Raw genomic sequence first — 20,570 nt, 5'->3', positions numbered from 1 at the left:
TGCAACTGAGCATTGGTGTTTGAACAAACCTGATGAGAACAGTCACAGCCATTGCAAGCAATGCTGTGCTGAAGCTGTCTGTTGCCTAATAGACTGAAGAGAGTCTTCTGCATAGCTTGGAATTTTGAGATGCCCCTAAAGCTTAATTCCCTTAAAGGCTTAATTTTTGTGTATGTCTTTCTGTCTTAACCCCATGAAAAAAAAATTGTTCTAGTTTTTAGCAAGTAAAAATTCTTAAGACATCCTAATCTACAAGGTAGAGGACCAGATGAAGATATCTTCAGAAGGGTTTGTTTTCACAGCCTTTCACAAGGGTAATTCCTGAAAGTTCTGTTGTTGCTGTGTTGGAAATTGACGGTTCCTAGAAGCCCCTTTGCTCTTTGCTGTCAGGGATTAAATGGAAGGATTTTCCACGAATGGCAAGGTAGTATTTTTTCTTGGCTGACGAGTGTTTCTTTCGTGGAGAAATACATCTGAGTTGCTGAGCAGCACCAGCTTGGGTCTATTCACTTGCTTTTCTGCCCTTATGAGGGACCGCTGTTCTCCACATTATTTTGGCTTGTGTAACTGTAAATATTTACTATTTACATTTTAGAGACCTTCTCTCCTCAGGAGACCCTGAAAGGTTCAAATTCCAAGCTGGCTTTTCCACAACTAAGAAACCTCCTTCAGGCACAGGGCTGCCTAATTGTCAAGAGCTTTGTGGGTGATGGATGTGAGAACATGATCAAGGCCCAGTACAATTGAAGCAGCTCCCCTAAGCTCCCAGGTTACTGCTAAAGTAATGCTGCTGTTGCAAGGCAGACTGTTTCAGATGTTGATTTTTTTCCTTTTTTTCCTCTTGCTTACATCAGCTATTATTTTTTCCTGACTTGTCCATCGCTATGTTATTACTGTGCCACAGAGAGACTTCAAGCTAACTTTTTAGTTTATACCTCAAGTTTATGATTAGAATGTCTTTCCAGAGCAAACCTTTATAACTGTACTTTGTGTGCTGGCTAAAGTGAGAGTGAAAGAGGGAATGCTGTAGCAATCAGTTGAAAAAAACCAAATCTAGTACCATCAAATCTGGAGTACTCGCACTCCCTGGGCTCTTGTGCAAGAGACAGTGAGAGCAAGTGGAAGTGACCAAATGTGATTTGAAGGGAATATGTTGTCTTGTCTCTGTAGATGGATTGATGTTAATTTTCTGATCTTAAAGCAGATGAAGTATTGTTTGTATGATGTAAAACTGTTGATGGCACTGGACATTTTCTTGGCTAAGTGATTTATATTAGTAAAATATCCCAACTAGCAGCCTAATGAAAGCATGCTAGATAACACTTGTTCATAAAGTAGGGATGGTCATTAGTGTTCTCTTACTGCTCATTTCAAGAGTGACTAAAATGATGGACCTGTGGGTGGTGCAAGTGAGCACGCACAAGCCCTGCAGAATTGTTCCTGCTGCAATGGGCGAACAAACTACACCTGGAATAACATTACTGTTAGAGACGTGAGGAGCTCAAGGATTGGGAAGGTATAAAGCCTCCAACAAAAGCAAATCCCTTGGGTCTGATATTAGTATTCCCATTACATTAAAGAAGTCTTTCACTGCAAGGAAATGCTTCCAATTCTGTGCAGTGTATAAATATTTTTCAGTCATTAACCCTTCTTCCTCCAAAAGCTTAGCTCTGGATTATGCTTAGTAATACACATCCTAATCCAAAAGCTGCTTGTCTGAGCTATTGGCCACACTCTGGGTTACAGTTCCTGTCAGAAGCAGGGTCCAAGCTAATGCAGACCTCTGTAGTCAGATTTTTTCAGCTTAGGACAGGAGAAAACTGCTTGCCATTTTCTCAACAAGGTCCTCTGATTGTCTGTGGCCATGGCAGTATGCATCAGACCATGGCAACAGCCCTGTAAACCCCTGTGTGGTGAGCCTTGATGGTTTGGTTTGGTTTTTCTGGAGGCCTGTTTTTCAATGTGTCACACAGCTGAGAAGTGCCTGAACTGTCCAAGACTTTGGTAGGACTGAAGGCATTTAGCAATTTTAATGGAACCTCCTTGACAAGCCAAGGGTAATAAAAGGAGGTGTTTAAAACAAAGTGACCAAAGGAAAATTGTTTTATGAGTGACACTTCCTTGAATATGAAGCTTTTTATTTTTAAAAGATGAGCATAGACTAAAGTCTCGGTAACAGTTATAGCCATTTAAATAAATAGGCGAAGTGTATATAGGTAGAAATTCCATTGATAAGATTCCCATATTACAAAGCCGAATTCACTATGGCTTACAATGACTGCAGGAGGTAGGTATTGTTACAGCAATGCTTTGCATTTCTCTTGGAGGGAGTGGAGGTACTTACACTAGAATTGACTGTACACAACAGCAAGAGTCCTCAGGGGTAGCCCCACAGCTTAAGTCTGCACTAGATATTCATGGGGGTAAATGTCACCAAGAAATGGGAATTAGTTTAACCAACCCTCAGAGTTGAAGCAAATGACATTGGGTAATCGTAATGATCTGCCCAGGAAGATTGCTCTGCAGAAATGAGGACACATTCTCTTCAGCAGCACCATGGTCCTGGTTGTCCTGAGTGGAAAGGGGCAGGTTTCAGAAACATTGAAGTCTGCAGTGATTTCCCTGGGCTTTTGCATTCCTTGCAGTCATCACTTCTAATGTCTATTTAAAACACATTTGACAGTAAAGCATCAGGCACTGGTCGTAGGAGGAGACTAAGAAAGACTTGCTGCTGGACCATCTTCTACTTTAAGCAATCTTGCTCTGAATAATGTAAATATGAACACTTTATTTGGGTGACTATTCTGATGATGCAGTTGATGAGACCGAGAATTATTCAGCTGTATGTTGTCTTTATGTGTTTGTTGTTGCTCACTGTAGTAGCTTCTAGATGGGATTGGGCATTCCAGGGTGCAAGACAGCCACAAGTGGGCAGGAATCCCATTTTCCTCCTCCTGCTGGAGGCCTGGCCAGGTTGTGGTTGAGATTCAGCACAGATTACCTCATCTCAGTGAGACTCACAACCTGGTCTCTACCCACTTGTGTGTTTTACTGCCTGAAGACCAGGGGAGGTAGAAAGAGGGTTGTGTGCATCCCCCACTTTTCAAAAGGAAGGAAGGAAATGGGAGAAAATGTGGGGAAAGTGGGGCAAGGAAAGAGAAGGAATAAAATACTTCCTGACCAGTGGTGATGCCTGCAGAGCAGCCAGCTGATCTTGAAATGGGATTGAATGAGCAACTAGACTGTTGAGTACAATTAAGCTGAGGACTGACCCATGTGCTTTGTGTGCTTTCAAAATGTCTCTGGCTGTAATGACAGAGGAGGCTTTTTGTAAGTCTGTTCTCGCCCCTTTTGTAACCCATTTTTCTGTAACACTAATATGTGCCTGACCACTGCCTCAGCCCTTAACCAGGCTCGGGATTAGGAAAGGAGCATCAAGGGGAAATCTGCATAAAGATACAGGGATAAGTTCAGTTTGTTTTCCTCTGAAAGCTTTGACACTTTCTTAGAGAGAGCAGATTCATTTTCAAGGCTTCCTACATTCCTGCTATTGTACAGTAAGTGTTTCAGACCGGTGTGCCTGTGTTTCCGACTCCCATGAAGTCCCCTTTGCAGCAGGGCGTGCCTCGAACCGCTTCAAAAGAACCAACTTCTACAAAAGAAAAAAAGAAACCCAAGTAGGCTTGAACATACAAAGAGAGGGAGAAAGGGAAGAGAAAAGGGCCGGGCAGTGTTGAATACAAAATGAGTTCAGCCAGCCCCAGGAGTTCTTCATCACTTACATTTATCTTATTCTGGGAGAGCAGAGCTAAACCCAGCACTGACATAGACCACTCTTTGCCTTTGACTTTGACTCTGAGTGCGCACAGCAGATACAGGCATATGGAGAGCACTGGATTTCAATGAAACATTTTTCCCCCTCTGAGCAGTGGTGTTGGTGGGGAAAATAGCTTTTTGTGTGTGTCCTTTCAAAGGCAAACTGTCGAGTGAGTCTCAGATGCCTCCAGTTTCAAAGCATGCACGCGCTCACAAAACACGCGCTTGAAAAATAAGCAGCTGGTAGTGTTTCTCAGCCATGCTGACCATCCAAGGAGCCTGCTGGGGTGTTAGGCTGATCTCTCCAGTGCTCCATGAAGTCACTGAAGTACTGCTACGGGAAGCCCACCAGCACCTGACAGCAACCCTGGCCCAGCCAGCATTGCAGGGTACTCAGAGGCCAGGGCCCCTCCAGGGCACCAGTCGCTTCACATCCACATGAGATGCTAATGGGATGCTGCTCCCCTCCATGCCCAGGGTCTACTGGGTGGCTTGTGGGATGAAGGATGGGGCCTGCTGTCAAGGAGGCCTCAAGAGCCCCATGGCCCATCAGCCTGGAGCGAGATGTTTAAGACTTCAAAGCTGCACCATCATGGCTCTCCCCATGCCTGGGAGCTCGTAAGGCTTCTGGAAATGCGTGTCAGTGGCTATTGCTTAGCAAGGCTACCTCTCATTTCCAAGCTTTGGTCTGCGGTCCTTGCATGGAGCAGCTCCCAGCCACAGCAACCGGCACTTGAAAGGGGAATGCTCAAGCTTAACCCTGGGAAGGAGAGTGCAACAGGGCTGCTGGCTTGTGCCACAGGGACTCAGTGAGGGAGCACGCAGTGCCTGCTGCAGACTGAAAGAGAAGCTGGAGGGCTGGGTGTTTAGCTGGCAAACAGCACCGTTCAGAGGTTCAGAGGACTTTTTATTCCATTCATGATATAAGCATTTATGTGTGGGTTGTAATACAAAAAGAGTATATATGAGTTGTTGTTAGATACAAATAGTCTGGCAACTTTGTGGATAATATACAGAAACAAGGTATTAACTTCTGCTCCTTATCATCTTTCTTACCAAGTAAACGTTTTCATTTTGGTTAGAAATTGATAATTTGGTTTGGGGGTGTCCAGCAGCTTTTGCCTTTGAAACAGAATTGCCAAAGAAAAAAAAATAATAGCAAAGGCTTGCCTCAGTTTGTTTTTAAAGAAAGCAAACCATCAGCGTCCCGTTTGTCTAAAAACATCCAGTTGTTTGTGGAAGGTGGCCATGCGCCAAGCGTGCCCAGCCAGCTTCCTAAACTAGTGAGGCTGCTCATTCCATGTCACCGCCGCTCAGCTTTGAGCTGCTGGGCTCCCTCGCTCCCTCCTTGGCTCGTGAGTTATTCACTTTTGAAAAAACATATCTACCTCATACTGTGCCCATCACTTTGTTCTCCACACGCCTATTCACATGGGCAAACCTCCACTTCTCCTCTCCAGGCAGGCGGCGGTGGCGGGAGGGGAGGCTGCGCGGAAGGGAAGTTAAGATGCGTGCACGGAGCTATTTCCCTCTCCACCACCTTTGGGCAGCTATTGTTGGCCCAACAAAAGGACTCGCTCGCGGGGGATCGGGACCCTGCCGAACACGCGGCAGCTCCGGGGGCAATGTGCTGTCCCGGCTGCAAACGCCAACGCGTCTCACCTACCGGGTCCCACGCGGGCTTCCCGCGTGTCTCCGGGATTAACGCTCTAAAACCGAGGGCACGCCCTCGGCGGCTTCGCGGCCGGACCCGTGCACGGCGGCCGTCCCGGGGCGGGCAGCGCTCCCTCACCGACGCCTCGGGCAGGGTCGCAGACGGACTAAGGGCTACCGCCGTCCGGCGCTGGGAGGCCAAGGAGGGCATTTACCGGAGCCTCCGGGATTTGGCCAGCGGGGGCTGGAAGGAGAGGGATGTTTCCCTTGACCGGCGCGACGGAGCATCCTCAGCGGGGGGAGGCGGCGGGAAGGGCCCGGTGCCGGCGGGTGTTGGGTTCCCCCGCTGCGGAGCGGCCGCGCCGTCGGGGTTCCCCCCGCACCAGGTCCCGCACGGCCGCGCGCGGGGCGCCCGCCCGGCGCGCGCCGTGCCGGGGCGGGGCGGGGCGTGGCCGCGCGTGCCGCCGGCCCGGGATCACCCCTCCCTTACCCCCCCCCCGCAACCTCCGCTCCCCTCTCCCCCCCCGCGCCCCGCGCGCGCCATTGGCTTCCCGCACGCGCCGGCCCCGCGCGCGGGCGCTCCATTGGCCGCGCCGACACGCGACCGGCGCGAGTGACGGGCGCGCGGCGGGAGGGGTGGGGCGCGAGGGAGGGGAGGGGAGGGAAGGGGGGGGAAGAGGGGGCGGGGGGGGGACCCCGGCGCGTGCCGCTCCTTAAAGGGGGGCGCGGCGCCCGCTCCGACACCGGAGCCGTCGGGGCGCCACGCGCGCCGCCCCATGTGCGCGCGGCGCTAGAGCCATGAGCCTCCCCTGGGCCGAGCGCGCCCGGGACCCGCCGCCGGAGCCGCCGCCGGGGCCGGGGCCGGAGCCGGGCGGGTGCGGCGGCTTCGCGCCGGGCTCGTGGCTCGGCGTGTGCTGCGCCGCCCGCCTGCCTGCCGCCGCCTCGCCGCGCTACCTCCTGCCCGCGGAGGACGAGGAGGCGGCGGCGGAGGGCGGCGCGGCGCGGTCCAGCGGGGGCAGCCCCGGCGGGGCGCGGGGCGGCGGGCGGCCGCGGGGCGGCGGCGGCGGTGCCGGGCTGCGGGCGCAGGTGAGCGGCGTGCAGAAGCAGCGGCGGCTGGCGGCCAACGCGCGGGAGCGGCGGCGGATGCACGGGCTGAACCACGCCTTCGACCAGCTGCGCAATGTCATCCCCTCCTTCAACAACGACAAGAAGCTCTCCAAGTACGAGACGCTGCAGATGGCGCAGATCTACATAAGCGCCCTGGCCGAGCTCCTGCACGGCCCCGCCGCCCCTCCCGACGGCCCCGGCAAGGCCGAGCACCGCGGGGCCCCCTTCGAGCCGCCTTGCGGCGCCGCCGCCGGGGCAGGAGCGCCGCCGGGGCCGCCGGCGCCGCCGCCGGGGCCGCCCAGAGCGTCGCCGCCCGGGCACGGCAGGACTCGCTTCCCCCCGCCGCCGGCCGCGGGGGGCTACTCGGTGCAGCTCGACCCGCTGCACTTCTCCTCCTTTGCGGAGGGCGCCCTGATGGGACAGAGAGCCCCTTCCCCCGCCCTCCTCATGCCGCAGCCCGGGCAGCCGCCGCAGGAGAGGAGCAAAACTTCGCCCCGGTCCCACAGGAGCGACGGGGAGTTCTCGCCCCGCTCCCACTACAGCGACTCGGACGAGGCCAGCTAAGGCGGAGGGGGGTCATCCCCGGCAACCCCCCGGCCGCCCCGAGTCCGCGGCCGCCCCTAGAAGCACAGACTCCGCCGTGGGGTGAGCAGCCGGCCGCGGTGCTGCCTCGGACGGCATCAGCTCCCCTTGGTCGCTTTGAAATTCACCCCCTCGTCTCCCGCTCCCGGTAGCCCCTGGGTCTGTCCAGGAGAGATGGCTGTTAGCGAGTGACTGTACCCGCCCTGTCTGTCAGGGTCGGTCGGTTGTTTCCATTTTTAGTTACCACTTTAAAAGTTTCTTTTGCCTAGAAGTCGTTGCCGTTCCCTTCTGCCAACACGCCACCTCGCAGCGCGGAGCCTGGCTTGCCCTGCCGGCGAGCAGGTGATGCGCAAGGAGGAAGCCTGGCCCCGCTGCCGGGGGTGCCGAGGTGCCGCCGGCGCCATCCCCACCCGGCCGTGAACCCGCCCTGACACCCCCGTTTTCCAGGACACCGATCCCGCCCTGGGTCGTATTGCTGTGGAAACGCAGACACACAAAAAAAGTCAATAACGCACCGTCTTGACCTGTAAATAGCGGAGAAAATTTGGATTTTCCTTAGAGCACCATTTCGGCGTCTTTTGGGGGGAAACTTGGCGCAAGCACTTTATCAGCGGCTGGAGATGCAGTCTCAAGAGGAAAGCTACTAACCGCCAATTGGAGACCGATATTTAATTAAGCCACTTAATCCGAACTCTCTTAAAAACGAAAACAGCTTTGTCGTGTCAAACTTTTATGTCCGTTTTATTTTCCTTTTGTGGTAATAGGAAACGTATTTATTATACAGTGTTTGCTATTATTTCTGCTCTTTTTTTTAATTCTTTTCTACGACGAGACTCGTTTATTTTAATTTTAGCAAAGCCAGCTGCCATTGTTTTATGTATTTTAATTTTAACATTTTTTTTGAGATCAAATAAACGTGGGGAAAAAACCCAAAACAAAACAAAACAAAAAAAAACCCCAAAACAAAACCAGCCTCAAAGCGTGGTCCGGTTCAGCTTCTCCCCTCGCATTCCCCGAGCCGGGATGGTGTCAAACCCCGCAGCGGGACTGAGAGGTACAGACAGAGCCGCGGAGCGATGCTCCAGGGAGCCGGCGGGGCGCCCCGGCTGCCTGCAGAGGGACTGGGCGGACCCCGGGGCCGGGGCGGGCTGTGCCACGCGTGGAGCAGCGCTGCCTCCGCTGCCTGCGCCGCCGGGACCGTGCCCCAGTCTCCGTCCCGCCGTTCCCAGCGGAACCGGGATGATTACAACAAGTGCAGGGTGAGGGGCTTGGCGCTGCTCTGTAGCCGCCTGTCCCCGCACCGCCGCTCGAGTCACATCATTCCTTTCTTACACACACCCCCCCCCCGGTCGGGGACACGAGCGGATCCCCCCACGGAGCCTCATGATAAGCCGGGCGGAAAGGGTTAGGAGCGAGCGGGGAAGCCGGCAGGGTTTGGAGGACACGCGAGCAGCGCAGTGGGTCGCCGGGGGATCAGGATATGGCCACTGGGCTCGGGTTAACCCGAGGGGGGAGGAAGGGGGGACAGGGGAATGATGCTTTGCCTAGTCTGCCCGTGACACCAGACCCGGGGCTAAACCGAAGCCGTGTCGCTGCCGGGGTCCCGCTGAGTTCAGCAGGTGACACCTGGGAAGGGGGTGTCTAAGGGGTGATCAGTTAACCAGGCGCGGCCGGGTGAGCGTCCCCTGCGGGAGCGAAGCCCGTGAGGGTGTCGCTTTCCCCTGCAGAAACAGGGCACCTGCCCCTCCGGTAACCCCGGGCTGCCGCACTGCCCTGCCCGCCGTCAACACCCGCGGTCACCGCCCGTACCTGCCGAAGCGGCGTACGGTCTCGCAGGGCGGAAAGTTCATTGGGAGGGCTATTTCCCTTCATAAAAAACGACCGCTTTATCGGGGAGGGTCACCGTTTCTTATGGACATTGATTTCTGGGCTGTGGAAGCCGGTCTCACATCTTCGGGGGCACGCGTGGAGTCCTAGCACAGGACTGATGCAGCGGAGCAAAATATCGCAAATTTTGGGAGTGCCGTTTTGTTTATTTGGTTTGGTCTGGGTATGTGCACAGCGCGGGTAAAGCGGCGGCCGCCGTCGTGAGTGACCTCGGGGCAGCACTCCGCGCAGGGGTCCCGGGAGTGCCCGCCAGGGGTTGAAAGGGTGCGAGCACCCTCCCTCGGCCAAGCCGTCCCGGGCGCTGCCTCTGCGGCTGCGAACACGCGAGGTGGTGGAAAAGAGCGCAGCAAAATAGTCCCCGCTCTCTCTGTCGGGTCCCTTCCCCCGACAGATGAGCGCACCGCATGGCGCGGCTGGTGCTCGCAGCCGCAGCGCAGCACTCGCCGTCTGAGGGGCTTTTTCTTCTTCTTTTTTTTTTTTTTTTTTTTAACACTTCTTTGAAAGGGTTACCCAGCCGCATTCCCATTTTAAGGTTCAGCTATAGAGTTTGCATAACAACCGTTTGGCAGCCCCCCTCTCTTACACTCCGTTAACAAGCTGTAACGTATAGCTGCAGGTTGCTATAATCTCATTAATATTTTGGAAACTTGAATATTGAGTATTTCAGGCTGCTCATTCCCCATATGCCAGGCCACTCCCGCTATGCTGGCTGGTTCCTTTCTCTCCATTATTAGCAATTAGCTCCTACCTTCCAAAGTCAGATCCAAGTATCCAAGATACTAGCAAAGGAATCAACTATGTGTTGCAAGCTAAGCATGCTTAATATCTCCCAAACAAACAAAGAGACAACATTTCTTTAAGTAATGAAGATGGATAAATCGCTTTATTGAGCTCGCGACAGTGTTTGTTTTGTATAGACTACCGCAAAGTTTTTTAACAAGAGCGGGGACGCGCACCAGCCCCTGGAAGCAGTTTCGCCCGGTTTGCTTCGTGGGGTTTTATGATCTTAAACGGGCTTTTATTTGAAAAGGGCGAGTCAGAAGCGCACTATCCGAGCGTTAAATTTTGGCTGAACGCTAACTGTCCTCTGGGGTGTGCGAAACAACTGCGGGGGCTGTGGGGGCTCGGGGAGGCGGTCGCCTTTGTGCGAGGCGCACGGCGGCTCCCTTGCCTTTTTGAGCCCCGGTCGCCGGACGAACCGCAACCGCGGGCTCCGGCGCGGGGGCTCTGTCCGGCCGTTTCGGCGGCGGGGATTTCGGGGGGCCGGAGAGGGGCGAGGCGCGGCGGTGACGGGGCGGGGGGGGGGGGGAGGCGCGACGGCCGGGGCGCATCGCCGCCTTGCAGCTCTCTGGCTGCTGTTTGCTCAACCTCTGGCCTCGGGGAGGGAGGAGGAAGGGAAGGATGAGGAAGGGTTAAACCGGGCCAGGGGAGACCAGAAAAGCGCAGGGACCGCGGGGGGGGGGGGGCGGGGAGGGAAGCTGGCCGTGGGGCCAGTGTTTCTTAATTAGAGCGGGGCGGACAATGCTTTGGGGCGGACAATGCGGGGGACAGGGGGGCTGGAGGGCGGAGGAGGGGGTCTGGCCTCGCTCCCGGCCGCGGTGCGCCGTGTCTGGAGCAGAGCACGCGTTGTCAGCTGGTGAGCGCAGCGGCCTTTCAGGCGGCTCCCCAGGGAGCTGCGCGCCCGCGGTGAGCTCCATCGTCACCCCCTCCCTTCCATCATCATCATCATCGGCCTCCTCCTCCTCGACGGCCCCCATCCCAGCCGAGCACAACAGCCAGCATTCAAGCCCCCTTCCCTCCCTCCCCTCGCACAACAGCAGCGCAGTGGCAGCCACGCCACCTCCCAGCAACCAGCAGCACGCGAGGGCACCGCCGGGGCACCTGAAAGAGTCAAAGCCAAAGAAAGGGAGACAAAAGAGGAGAAAAGGATACGCAGGAACGGCCCAGCGTGTCTGCTCCGACAGTGCGGAGAGGCAGGCGCCCACAGAGGGACGGGCGAGCCCACGCGGAGGTCGGGCATGCACACGCGTGCACATCCTTGCACACGCTCACAGGGGTCCGAGCCTCTGCCACAGGGATGGAGATACCCTCCGTTTCCTACCCTGCGGGAGCAGAGGAAAGCGCCCAGGCAGCTTTCTGCCCCACAGCCCCGTCCCCGCGTCGGGCACCTCCCGGCCCGTGTGCCGCTGTGCGCCCCCGGCAGCGGTGGCCCCAGCTCTGACAATGCCACCCACGGGCACCGACCCTGGTACCCAGCCGGAGCCGTCCTTGCGTCCGGTCACCCCCCGTCGCATCTGCCCGTGACGTGCCTGTCCAGTAGAGAAAAGTGCAGGGGAGAGTGGCGAGGGGTCGGCTTGTGCGTGAGTTAGGCGGGAACCCTGCCGGCCCGGCGTGGGGAGCAACCTCTCCGCGGGCAACCCAGCCCCGCAGCGCCCAGGCTGGGGCGGCGAACCCCGGGGGACGAGGGGGCAAGTTGTCTGACTCCGGCCAAGTCCTTGCAACGCGGCTTTGCTCAGGGCTGTGTGTCCGCCGGGGCGCACCCAGAGCTGGGTTCGGGCCTCGGGAAGCCATGTGCTGCCCTGCCGCCATCCCCCGTTAACTTCAGGCGGACACTCTCTAAGTACGTTTTCCAGAGCTGCTGCACGACCGGGAGCGGGTGGGAGGAAGCGCGGTTCCGCTGGCTGCGCTGCCCTTGTGCGGTGGGTGAGCTGCCCATGTGCGGAGGGATGCGCTGCCGCTGCGAGCGCTGGCTATATCCAGGCTGCACAGAGCAGAGCAGACAGAGAGGCCTCTTCTGAACTACTATCGAATGGCTCAGGATGCCTTCGGGAGCCCAGCCAAGGCGTGTCAAAGGCGGTTTGAGCGGTGAAGCATTTAAATGCTACAATGGGTGGCTTTCTGGCGTGTGCTTTTCTCCCTCCCCGCTTAGGACCGGGAGGAGGGAGAAGGCTTTTTATTGAGCTGCTCCAGGGGTGGGTGCGACACCCCCCAGCCCCCGGGGCCCCCCAGCCCGGTACCGCAGCCGAGCTCTTCCCCGCGGGGCGCCAGCGCTGGAGCGGCCACCTCTGCCCCGTCCTGCAGCCGAGAGTGGGGAGAGCTCAGCTCCTCTACCGCTCCCCGCAGCTTTTCGCCCCCAGCTCGTTTTCACCGAGGCTGCTTGGGGTGGGGGGTGCCGACCCGCCTCACCCACTGTAGCGCGGCGGGACGCTCGGACGTGAGCTTGGGACGAGGCGGGGATGGGCTCTCTGTAGTGTTGACACGGAAAGTGAGGTTTGAAGGTGGGAGATCAAATCTCCTCCGTTTCTGAAGAAATTTCTTTTTGTATTTCATCCCATTTCCACCCCACTTTTTATATTTTCCTTTTTTTTTTTTTCCCCCTCTTCCCCCGGCTCTCCCCGCTCTGATCTCTTCCTATCTTCCTTTCCCGGCGCCTTGTGGCGGCCACCCGCTTTCCCCTGCTCTACACCGAGGCATCGGCCCCGGAGAGGCGCGCTGCCGCCACCGGGGTGCCCGGCAGAGAGGCGGGCGGCGGCGCGCACCCGCCGCGGGCGAGCGGGGCTGCAGCACTTTTATGGGGCGGTTAATCAACTGCACATCAGCGAGACAGCGCATCAGCCCATCTGCTTGATATATATTCAGAAGGGCTCCAGCCCTTTTGAAGTCTAATTTCTTCCCCGGGAGAACGCGCCGGGTAATTTACCATCATTTCCCAGGCAGGGCGGCCAGCGGGTTAACCCTTTCCCCAAGCTACTGCCGCGGGTTTTCCTCCCGAGCGAGCAGCTTTGAATGCCTTGGCGCCTCGCCGCAAACTTGTAAAAGTGCCTCTTTAATGGTACGTGACTCGATGAAACAGGACACCCAGCCACCGGCACGGTAAACCCCTCTTCGGCTTGTCAGATTGGTGTTTACAAGACCTGTTTGGGACAAGCAAATCTCTCAGTTCTATGGGGTCAGCTCGTATCATTTCATCTCCAATCACCCCCTGATATTTTTATGTTTCAAGATGTTTGGGGTTTTGTTGTTGTTTCTTTTATTCCCATCCGCTGCTCAGAAACACAGTTGTATTCGGTCAGGTGCAAGAGGTACCTGGGATGGGAAGCGAGCAGCGCATTACGTACGGGCTGTAGTGCAAAACTGCGCTGCGCTGCAAAATCCCTCTGACTCAGAGTAACGGAGCCCTGCAAGTGCGGGAGTCGGGGCGGGACGGGACGGACACCATGTCGCCCCCCGGCCTGCAGGACTCCGACACTCGTGGGTAGCGCAGGACCCGTCGCCGCTGCCGGTGATCGCTGTGCTGGCGGCGCACCGGGACGGGACACGCCGGGGGGTGGCCGGTCCCTCTACCCCGTCCGGGGCCGGTTAGCCCGGGGATGATGCCTAACCTGCACCCAGTCCCCCGGCAGCTCTGGCTTGCGTCCCGACATCGACCCAGCAGAGCTGTCGGAGCTCCGGCCTCGGGCAAGGGAAAACGTTTGACTCTGCAAGCCCTTCCTCCCCTCAGGACTCTGCCAAGCCGGGAGATGGCTGCACCGCCGACGTGCACTGACTGAACCCTGGTTCAGGGGACACGTTGAAATAAGCCCGAGACCGTTGAGCGGCGGCACCTGCTTCCTATAAACCCCAAAAGCAAACCTCGGGGACCGGCCGGAGCCGTCGCCGTGCCCTCAGTCTCCACCTGCACATCGCTTATCTACAGTCAACATTTTTATCCTGCTCGCTCCCGGCTCTGGAGCGGCATCCGCGACTAGCAGCTACACCTCTGCCCTTCGCCACTCCCCCGGCAGCCAGTGGGCACCGGCCCCCCTCAACTGGGGCTGCCCCTGGGAGCAATGCGAGGAGGCCGGTCTTTTATTTATTTATTCATTTGTTAAATCCACCAGCACAACTTCTGAAAGAGCCGTGCACGATAATGTCTCCTGCAACATCATTTCGTCGAAGTCCCCTTCAAAAAGGGAGGGAGGGCATTTATTTATTTATTACACAGAAGAGCTAATTCTTTCATCTACGTATTTTGCAGGCAGAGTTACTGCTGGTGGAGGGGCTGGGAGAAATCCTGTTGATGGTTTCCATTGGAGCAGGAATAGACTGTCCACAGGGTCAGAGCAGAGCCGGGATGCAGGGGGAGCAGGGACCTCTGTCAGAGTGGGCACGGGGCTCTTTTGTACTCCCTTTTGAACAGCAATGGAAAGTGGGCTAAGCACTTCCATACAGCTTGTCTGCTTTGGATCTCAGTTGCTGTGGGAAAAAACATCACTGTCGTATTTGTTTTATGTGAGCCACATATTAGATTATATTATTGTCTTTTTCTCATGCAAGTACAAATGCTAAACTGAGGGCCAGTGTTATATGAATATTCCCTAAAATTCCAACTCTCAATAAGCTGTGGTGATTTGTAGTATGACTATCATAACTGTAACTCAATCCTACAGAAACAGTACAGCTGAGAGCTTGACTGAAGCTCATATAGGGTACTACTTATATGGTCCTCAGTCCCTAAGGTGCCTCTCAGTGCCCTGGGGATGTATTACCCTGTGTGTGGAGAAAGACTCGAGGCCCAGCAATGTTAAGTGATTTGCTGTGGACAGCAGTAACCCAAGACCAAAGGCAGGGCATGAGTGCAGATGTGTGCCAACGCCTTCTTGCACCACACACTTTCTTCCATTCACTTCAAAAACATTTCCAATTGCAAGACTTTGCTTGAAGCAAAGGATATTCATCAGGGACTGGCTTTTCACCTGCAGAGATGGTTCACCATGCCTATTGGTAGGGTCATCCTTTGCCAACGCCCGAGGAAGCAGGGTGCAGAGCAGTTAACTTGCCTCAGCTGTAGCCTTTTATTTTGAGTGGGCTGAGAGGGATGGAGAGGTGGAGTTTTTTGCTGCAGGATAAAGCTGAGCAGCATCTTGGGAAGGATGGCAACTAGATGCAGGCTTCTGCAAGGAAAATGATTCTCCTAAGTCATAGGTTGTTCCCTCATTAAGTTTGAAACTGCATAAATTGTTCCTGTTGGAACTTCCTTTCTGCTGTGGGTGAGAATATGAACCTGAGGTAGTTCTCCAGGACATGTGAGACTGTAAGGCACAGTTTGGCATGCAGAACATGCAGTACCATCCTTGATCACCTCTCAGGTAGGAAGAATATGTGTTATTTTTCTGAAATTAGCCATACTTTAATGTTTGTGGTGAAGCCGTGATAAATACAGCCTGAATTGTATTGCTATGTTTCAGTGCTTACCAGAATGTCTTGCAAAAAAACTCTCATAGCAAATTTTTGTGTGGTTCATCTCTGGTTGTGGAAGGACTTCTGGATTAAATCAATTGTGATTCTATCACTTGGCTAGCAAAGCATCCAATCAACCCTCTTCCCTGCCCTACCTTTTGGTTGCTTCCTTTTGGCATTGCAGAATATCTTTAGAGCCTTTTGTTTAAAAAGGCTTGAAAAACAGGAATCTGGTGCTGTGGGGGTAGAAGCTGGGAAAGAAAGGCTATGAACTGCCATTGGATTGCCAGGGTTTGCCTGTTGGGAAAGATCATAGAAGCTCAGGAGCATTGCTGGCTGTAACTTTGGGATTAGCAAGTAATGGTATTACTTCACTTGGATGCTGTTGTTGCTTGTGACTGTTGACTCCATCCCTGACACCCTCAGGGGAACTGCAGTGAACAGTATTCAAAGCTGAGGATGAAGGAGTAATGTACTTTTAGAGGAAAGGCAGTTTTATTTGTTTAGCTAGTTCTACAAAGACCACTATGTATACGTGCAACGAAACCACTTCTAAGCTGGGCTCCTTTAGGGGTGTGAAGTATTTGTGCTGTGGTTTTAATGGGAATTTCACAGCCTTGGCCTGCAGGTTTAGGCTGCTCCAGGGGCTGGGGCATGGTCCGGTGGAACTGAGGCAGCTCGGAGGGACTGGCAGTGTTCTAGGAAATTCCTAGTACTGCCATGCACCTGCCGGAGGCTGCTGTGATGCTTGGGTGACACTCCCTTGAGAGGTATTCCTAGGCCTGCACCTGCAAGTCTTACACAACCAGAGCTTTTGGTGGCAGCCCCAGAGCACAACCAGCCTTATGCATTCCAGTGCTGAAGGGTCCCTGTCTGTGCCGGTGTGGGGCTGTTCAACTATAGAGATGTGTGTAAGAGACACTAACCTCTGTATATCTCAGGCTAAACAGGAGTTTAAAAAGTAATTCATAACTTTTCCACTAGTATTTCCACCCCCAGAGGAAGTGGCATCTGGAAAGAATACTTCTATCTTTGTTTTCCTTTCATTTTTCCAACTAATCAAGAAGTGTAAATAGAAGAGCATCATCCTGGCCCAGCTGAAAACAGCGGGTCAAAACTTATTGTAGAGACTCTGCGGTCATAATTTCAAGTGTTCTTAAACCAGGAACAAGAAAAAGTTATTCTCCAAAATAGAAATAAGAAAAATGAAGGATGAGCATCTAATGTAAGACTTTTGGTTTTCAAAAGCTGCTGAGTGTTCAGAGGGTTTCAGTTGTTTCTGTGGCAATTGGGTGCTTAGCAGCAGAGGAAAACTTGGCCTCTTACTGAAATACTGGAGTGATACCTGTTGGTGCATTTTAGAGTCATACTTATTACACTTACACACCTTGATAACGTTGGTGGAGCTGTTGTAGGAATCTGACCTGAAGATTCCTGAAATAGATGGTGGTGCAGGATAATGATTGACACAGAGGGTTGGCAGGCAACACTGAATAAGGCTCTCCAAACTCTGCAGGAAACGTTAGGAACAAATAGCTTGATGTCTTCCTTTGACAGACCTTTAGTTTGTTTATTCAAATAAAAACCCTACAAATTATCAGAAATGACAACTTTTTTTGTTTCCTCGTGAATATATCAATTTTGATGGCTCTTCTTGATTTTTCAAAAAGTCAGATTTGAGAAATGTAAATGCAAAACATCGTCAAGGTGTCTATTTGGCTGAAAGGAAAAATTAGAGACAATTCTGATAAATGCTATGGCCCACTTTACCCTTTAATCTCAGTTTTGCACTTCCTGCAAATCTTAATGGTAAGATGAAGCAAATTGCATCTGATAATTAAATGCGTTTTCGTATTTTGGTTAATTTGTTTTTAAGATACCCAGCTTTTTTATGAGATTACTTGAGTGTTAATGTTTTGGAAGGAAAATTGATACTCTCAGAAAAACCTTCAGTTAGGGCAAGAAACATTTTATTTTACTAATGGGCAGCATCACATATTTTTACATATTTTTCTTTCTACCTCTGAGTTCAGTTTCTGATTTTGAGGATTCTTCATTGATTAGATTAACATTGTCAGCATATGGTCCTTAGTGAGATGTTTAAAGATACTTTCTTTTGGAGCTTTTTGAAAAATTATTGGAAGTGTAGTGTCAGAAGACCCATTTAAGCTTTTCTTTTGCCTGAAAAAAAATTAAGAATATATTCTAATTTATTTTTTTTTTCGTTTTTATCAAACAAATTCAAATCACTACTTACCATCCTCTCCTGTTTGTCCTGATATCTTGTCTGAAGGTATGATAGCAGTAAACTTGGCAGGTATCACATAAAATTCATGCTCTGTGAATGGCTCTAGATCAACTGTGGTACTGGTCTGTGGTGAAGCCAGGGCATTTTCATTAGGAGACTCTGCAACTCTTTGAGGACTGAGCCATCAATCATTGGAAAGTATGAATTTCATGGGGAAGCAAGTTCCTAGCTGGTTTTAATTTTTTTTCTCATGTAAATTTCATATCTTATGATTATGCCTACAGGAAAAAAAGGAAGCCAAAAAAATCAGTGCATTTAAAGGATTTTTAGAATTCTACTAAAATACCAACATCAATATGTTTAATGAGCTAAGGATCGACTAATCAGCATCATAGAAAACATAGCATTAGAAGTTTTACTAATTTCTGCTATTTTTATCCAAATGCTCACTTTAACAATACTTTCTTTACACTTTTTATTTTCCCCTCTGTGAATTTTTGGGATTTGAAAATGAATGGCTGAATTACTGTCTAGTTCTAATACCCTCACTGGAAGACAGTATCTGAAAGTTCTGATCAAATGTTACTGGAAATTACTTCAGGCCTCTGATTTTTCAAAAAGATATTTAAATTTTTTTTACACAATAAGTAGGGAAATTTTGAGTGACAGTTTAATGCTAATCTTTTAGAACATACTACTAGATAGTAGAGGAGTGTGTGTGTGTCAGTTTTCCATCAGTGTAAATCTATTATTTAATCAAGAACATCTCACCACTTTGGAAAAAAAAAACCATCTTCAATATTATGGTATGAAGTGAAACACGATCAAGCGGTTTAACTGGAAGAATAGACTAATAAAGTTGACCAGACATTTCCCAAATGGAAAAGATGAGAGAGACAGTAAAGCCAGGAGATAGTTAATTACCATAACGTATGTATTTAGGGCTGTATTCATGCACAGAATGGGACAGGTTGCTTGGGAGAAACAGCTTCTCTCTTTGTCTTTGCAAAGGCCAGGATATCTGACCTGACATCAAAAGAAATATGAGAGCATTGCTTAAATCTGCTTGGCTGGCTACTACATACATGTCATGGCTATGGAGTAAGTGATGAAGAGTATATGTGCTAACAGCAAAGATCACAACCTGCATTGCAGGAGCTGCCCCTCTAAACACACACAGGCATTCTGGGGTTGGAAGGCACTTGAAAAGATCGTCTAGTTCCAACTCCCCTGTCGTGGCCTGGGACAGCGATGCCCGTTTTGTGAATAGTTCGAAATGCTTGTTTTCACATGCACAGATGGGTGTCCATGTTAAGTGTAAGTTCACTGAACTCCATTGCACATATATTAAAAGATAGCATTTACCAGTAAAATCTGTGGCATCACAAAAGTATCCTACAACAGCTACCTTCTCAGTTCCAAAAACTCTAAAGTATTATTATGTATGTTAAACCAATGTCTCTTGGCAATCGCTTCAGACTTACTTTCTAGACCCTTCACCAGCTCCATCGCCCTTCTCTGGACACACTCCAGCACCTTGTTCTTGAAGTGAGAGGCCCAGAACTGGACACAGTGCTTAAGGTTCAACCTCACCAGTGCCAAGTACAGAGGGACAATGACTTCCCTGGTCCTGCTGGCCACACTATTTTTGATACAGGCCAGAGTGCCATTGTTCTTTTTGGCCATACATTTAATGTCAGACTGGCAAATCAAGACTGTGGTTTTTTCATCCTCAGTTTATGTCCCATGGAAAAGGATATTCTAACTAGATTTGAAAAAAATGCTGTTGTATCTTTGACTTACAAAAGTAAATACAAATGTCTTACCATTTGGTTTCTTGGGTGATGACCATTCCACAGCCAGTTGTGTAGAGCTGATGGTTTCTATCATCAGTAGTTGTAGCCTTTCTGGAGGAGCTTGTGCAGTAATTACTGCTACTGGCAGTCTCTTTAAGCAGCCTTCACTAGGATGAGCTAGCACAGAAAAAAACATACTTTGTAAATAGAATGAGATTCCAAATAATTGCTGAAGTTTTAAGTCTTGGGCCACAAGGCCCAAGATCAACTAAGATAGTACATGTCAAAATGTATTTCTCTATGGGCTCAGAGTCCTTGGAGACGCTTGTCCAGTAAAGTAGAACAGAGCGGTGACTAAGAGGAAAGATGGGATTTAAATTCAGACTTCCTATAGGTATCCCAGATGTTGATCTGTATGTCACTGAGGCACCTATCATAAAATCATGAATGTTGCTGGCTTGTATGTTATAAGAATGGAAGGTGGTATATGGAGATAAGAACATCCTATCTGTCAAGGTCTGAACACCGAAAACAAACAGGTGACAAAAAGTGTATCAGAGTAACACTTTAAAAATAAAGTTAATTTGCATGCTTAAAGTCTTTCCTGCCCTAACTCAAGACACAAGATAGTTATGCCCATTTGCATGCTCTTCTTGAGATCATTAAGAAGACTATAATTTCTCAACTTCTTTTTTCTTTTTTGAACACAAAAAAATGTATTCTTGATAGTCAAACACCAGTAGATGGTTTCACATCATTAATTAATTAGGGGAATTCCCAGGAAATGTCAAAAATATCTTTTGAAACCCTGTCTATGTTAAATAGAATCATGCTAATATCCTGTTATCCAGCTAAATAAATTCAGAATTTTTCACTTTCTCCGAAGCATGTAGGTAGTGTCATGAAATAACATCCTCAGCAATGTTCTTGCTTTCAAGTACATTACTGAGCTTACATTTATGACAACCAAGTGTAACAGCTTTTCTTCTGAAATGAATTCACATTTTTACTAAAGCCAGGCTTTTAAACAAATTAAGGAATTGGGATATTTTCTATAAGCTCTTTTAAATGTTGTTTTTTTATTTTGACGTTTCTTTCTCTCCTCTCAAACACTTAATCCCATGCTTATGTGGCATTGCATACCTTTCCCCTGTATGTACTGCAGTGTGTCCAAATTCAGGTTTCCCTTTAGCATCACATTATCTAGGAAAAATAGGTGTTACTGGCAACTATTCTTCAGAGGTAATGGGCTACAAAATAGG

General features: G+C 51.2%; 1 protein-coding gene and 1 long non-coding RNA gene across 2 annotated transcripts; one reads left to right on the top strand and one right to left on the bottom strand.

Annotated features, from left to right (window-relative positions):
- Positions 1-2,121: 2,121 nt before the first annotated feature.
- On the bottom strand, positions 2,122-5,598 carry LOC116786379. The gene is made up of 2 exons (XR_004356902.1): positions 4,484-5,598; positions 2,122-3,652 (listed from the first exon to the last, which is right to left on the bottom strand). It is a non-coding gene; the product is annotated as an uncharacterized LOC116786379 (long non-coding RNA).
- A 669-nt stretch (positions 5,599-6,267) lies between these two features.
- On the top strand, positions 6,268-8,021 carry ATOH1 (atonal bHLH transcription factor 1). Its single transcript, XM_032686693.1, has one exon. It carries the CDS (start codon positions 6,268-6,270, stop codon positions 7,138-7,140), a length of 873 nt encoding a protein of 290 aa, XP_032542584.1. The 3' UTR covers positions 7,141-8,021.
- The last annotated feature ends 12,549 nt before the right edge of the window (positions 8,022-20,570 follow it).

Source organism: Chiroxiphia lanceolata, chromosome 4 (assembly GCF_009829145.1).
Source record: "Chiroxiphia lanceolata isolate bChiLan1 chromosome 4, bChiLan1.pri, whole genome shotgun sequence".
NCBI lineage: Eukaryota > Metazoa > Chordata > Aves > Passeriformes > Pipridae > Chiroxiphia > Chiroxiphia lanceolata.
Note: the sequence above shows the minus strand (reverse complement) of the source record. Positions and strands in the feature narration are given on the sequence as shown.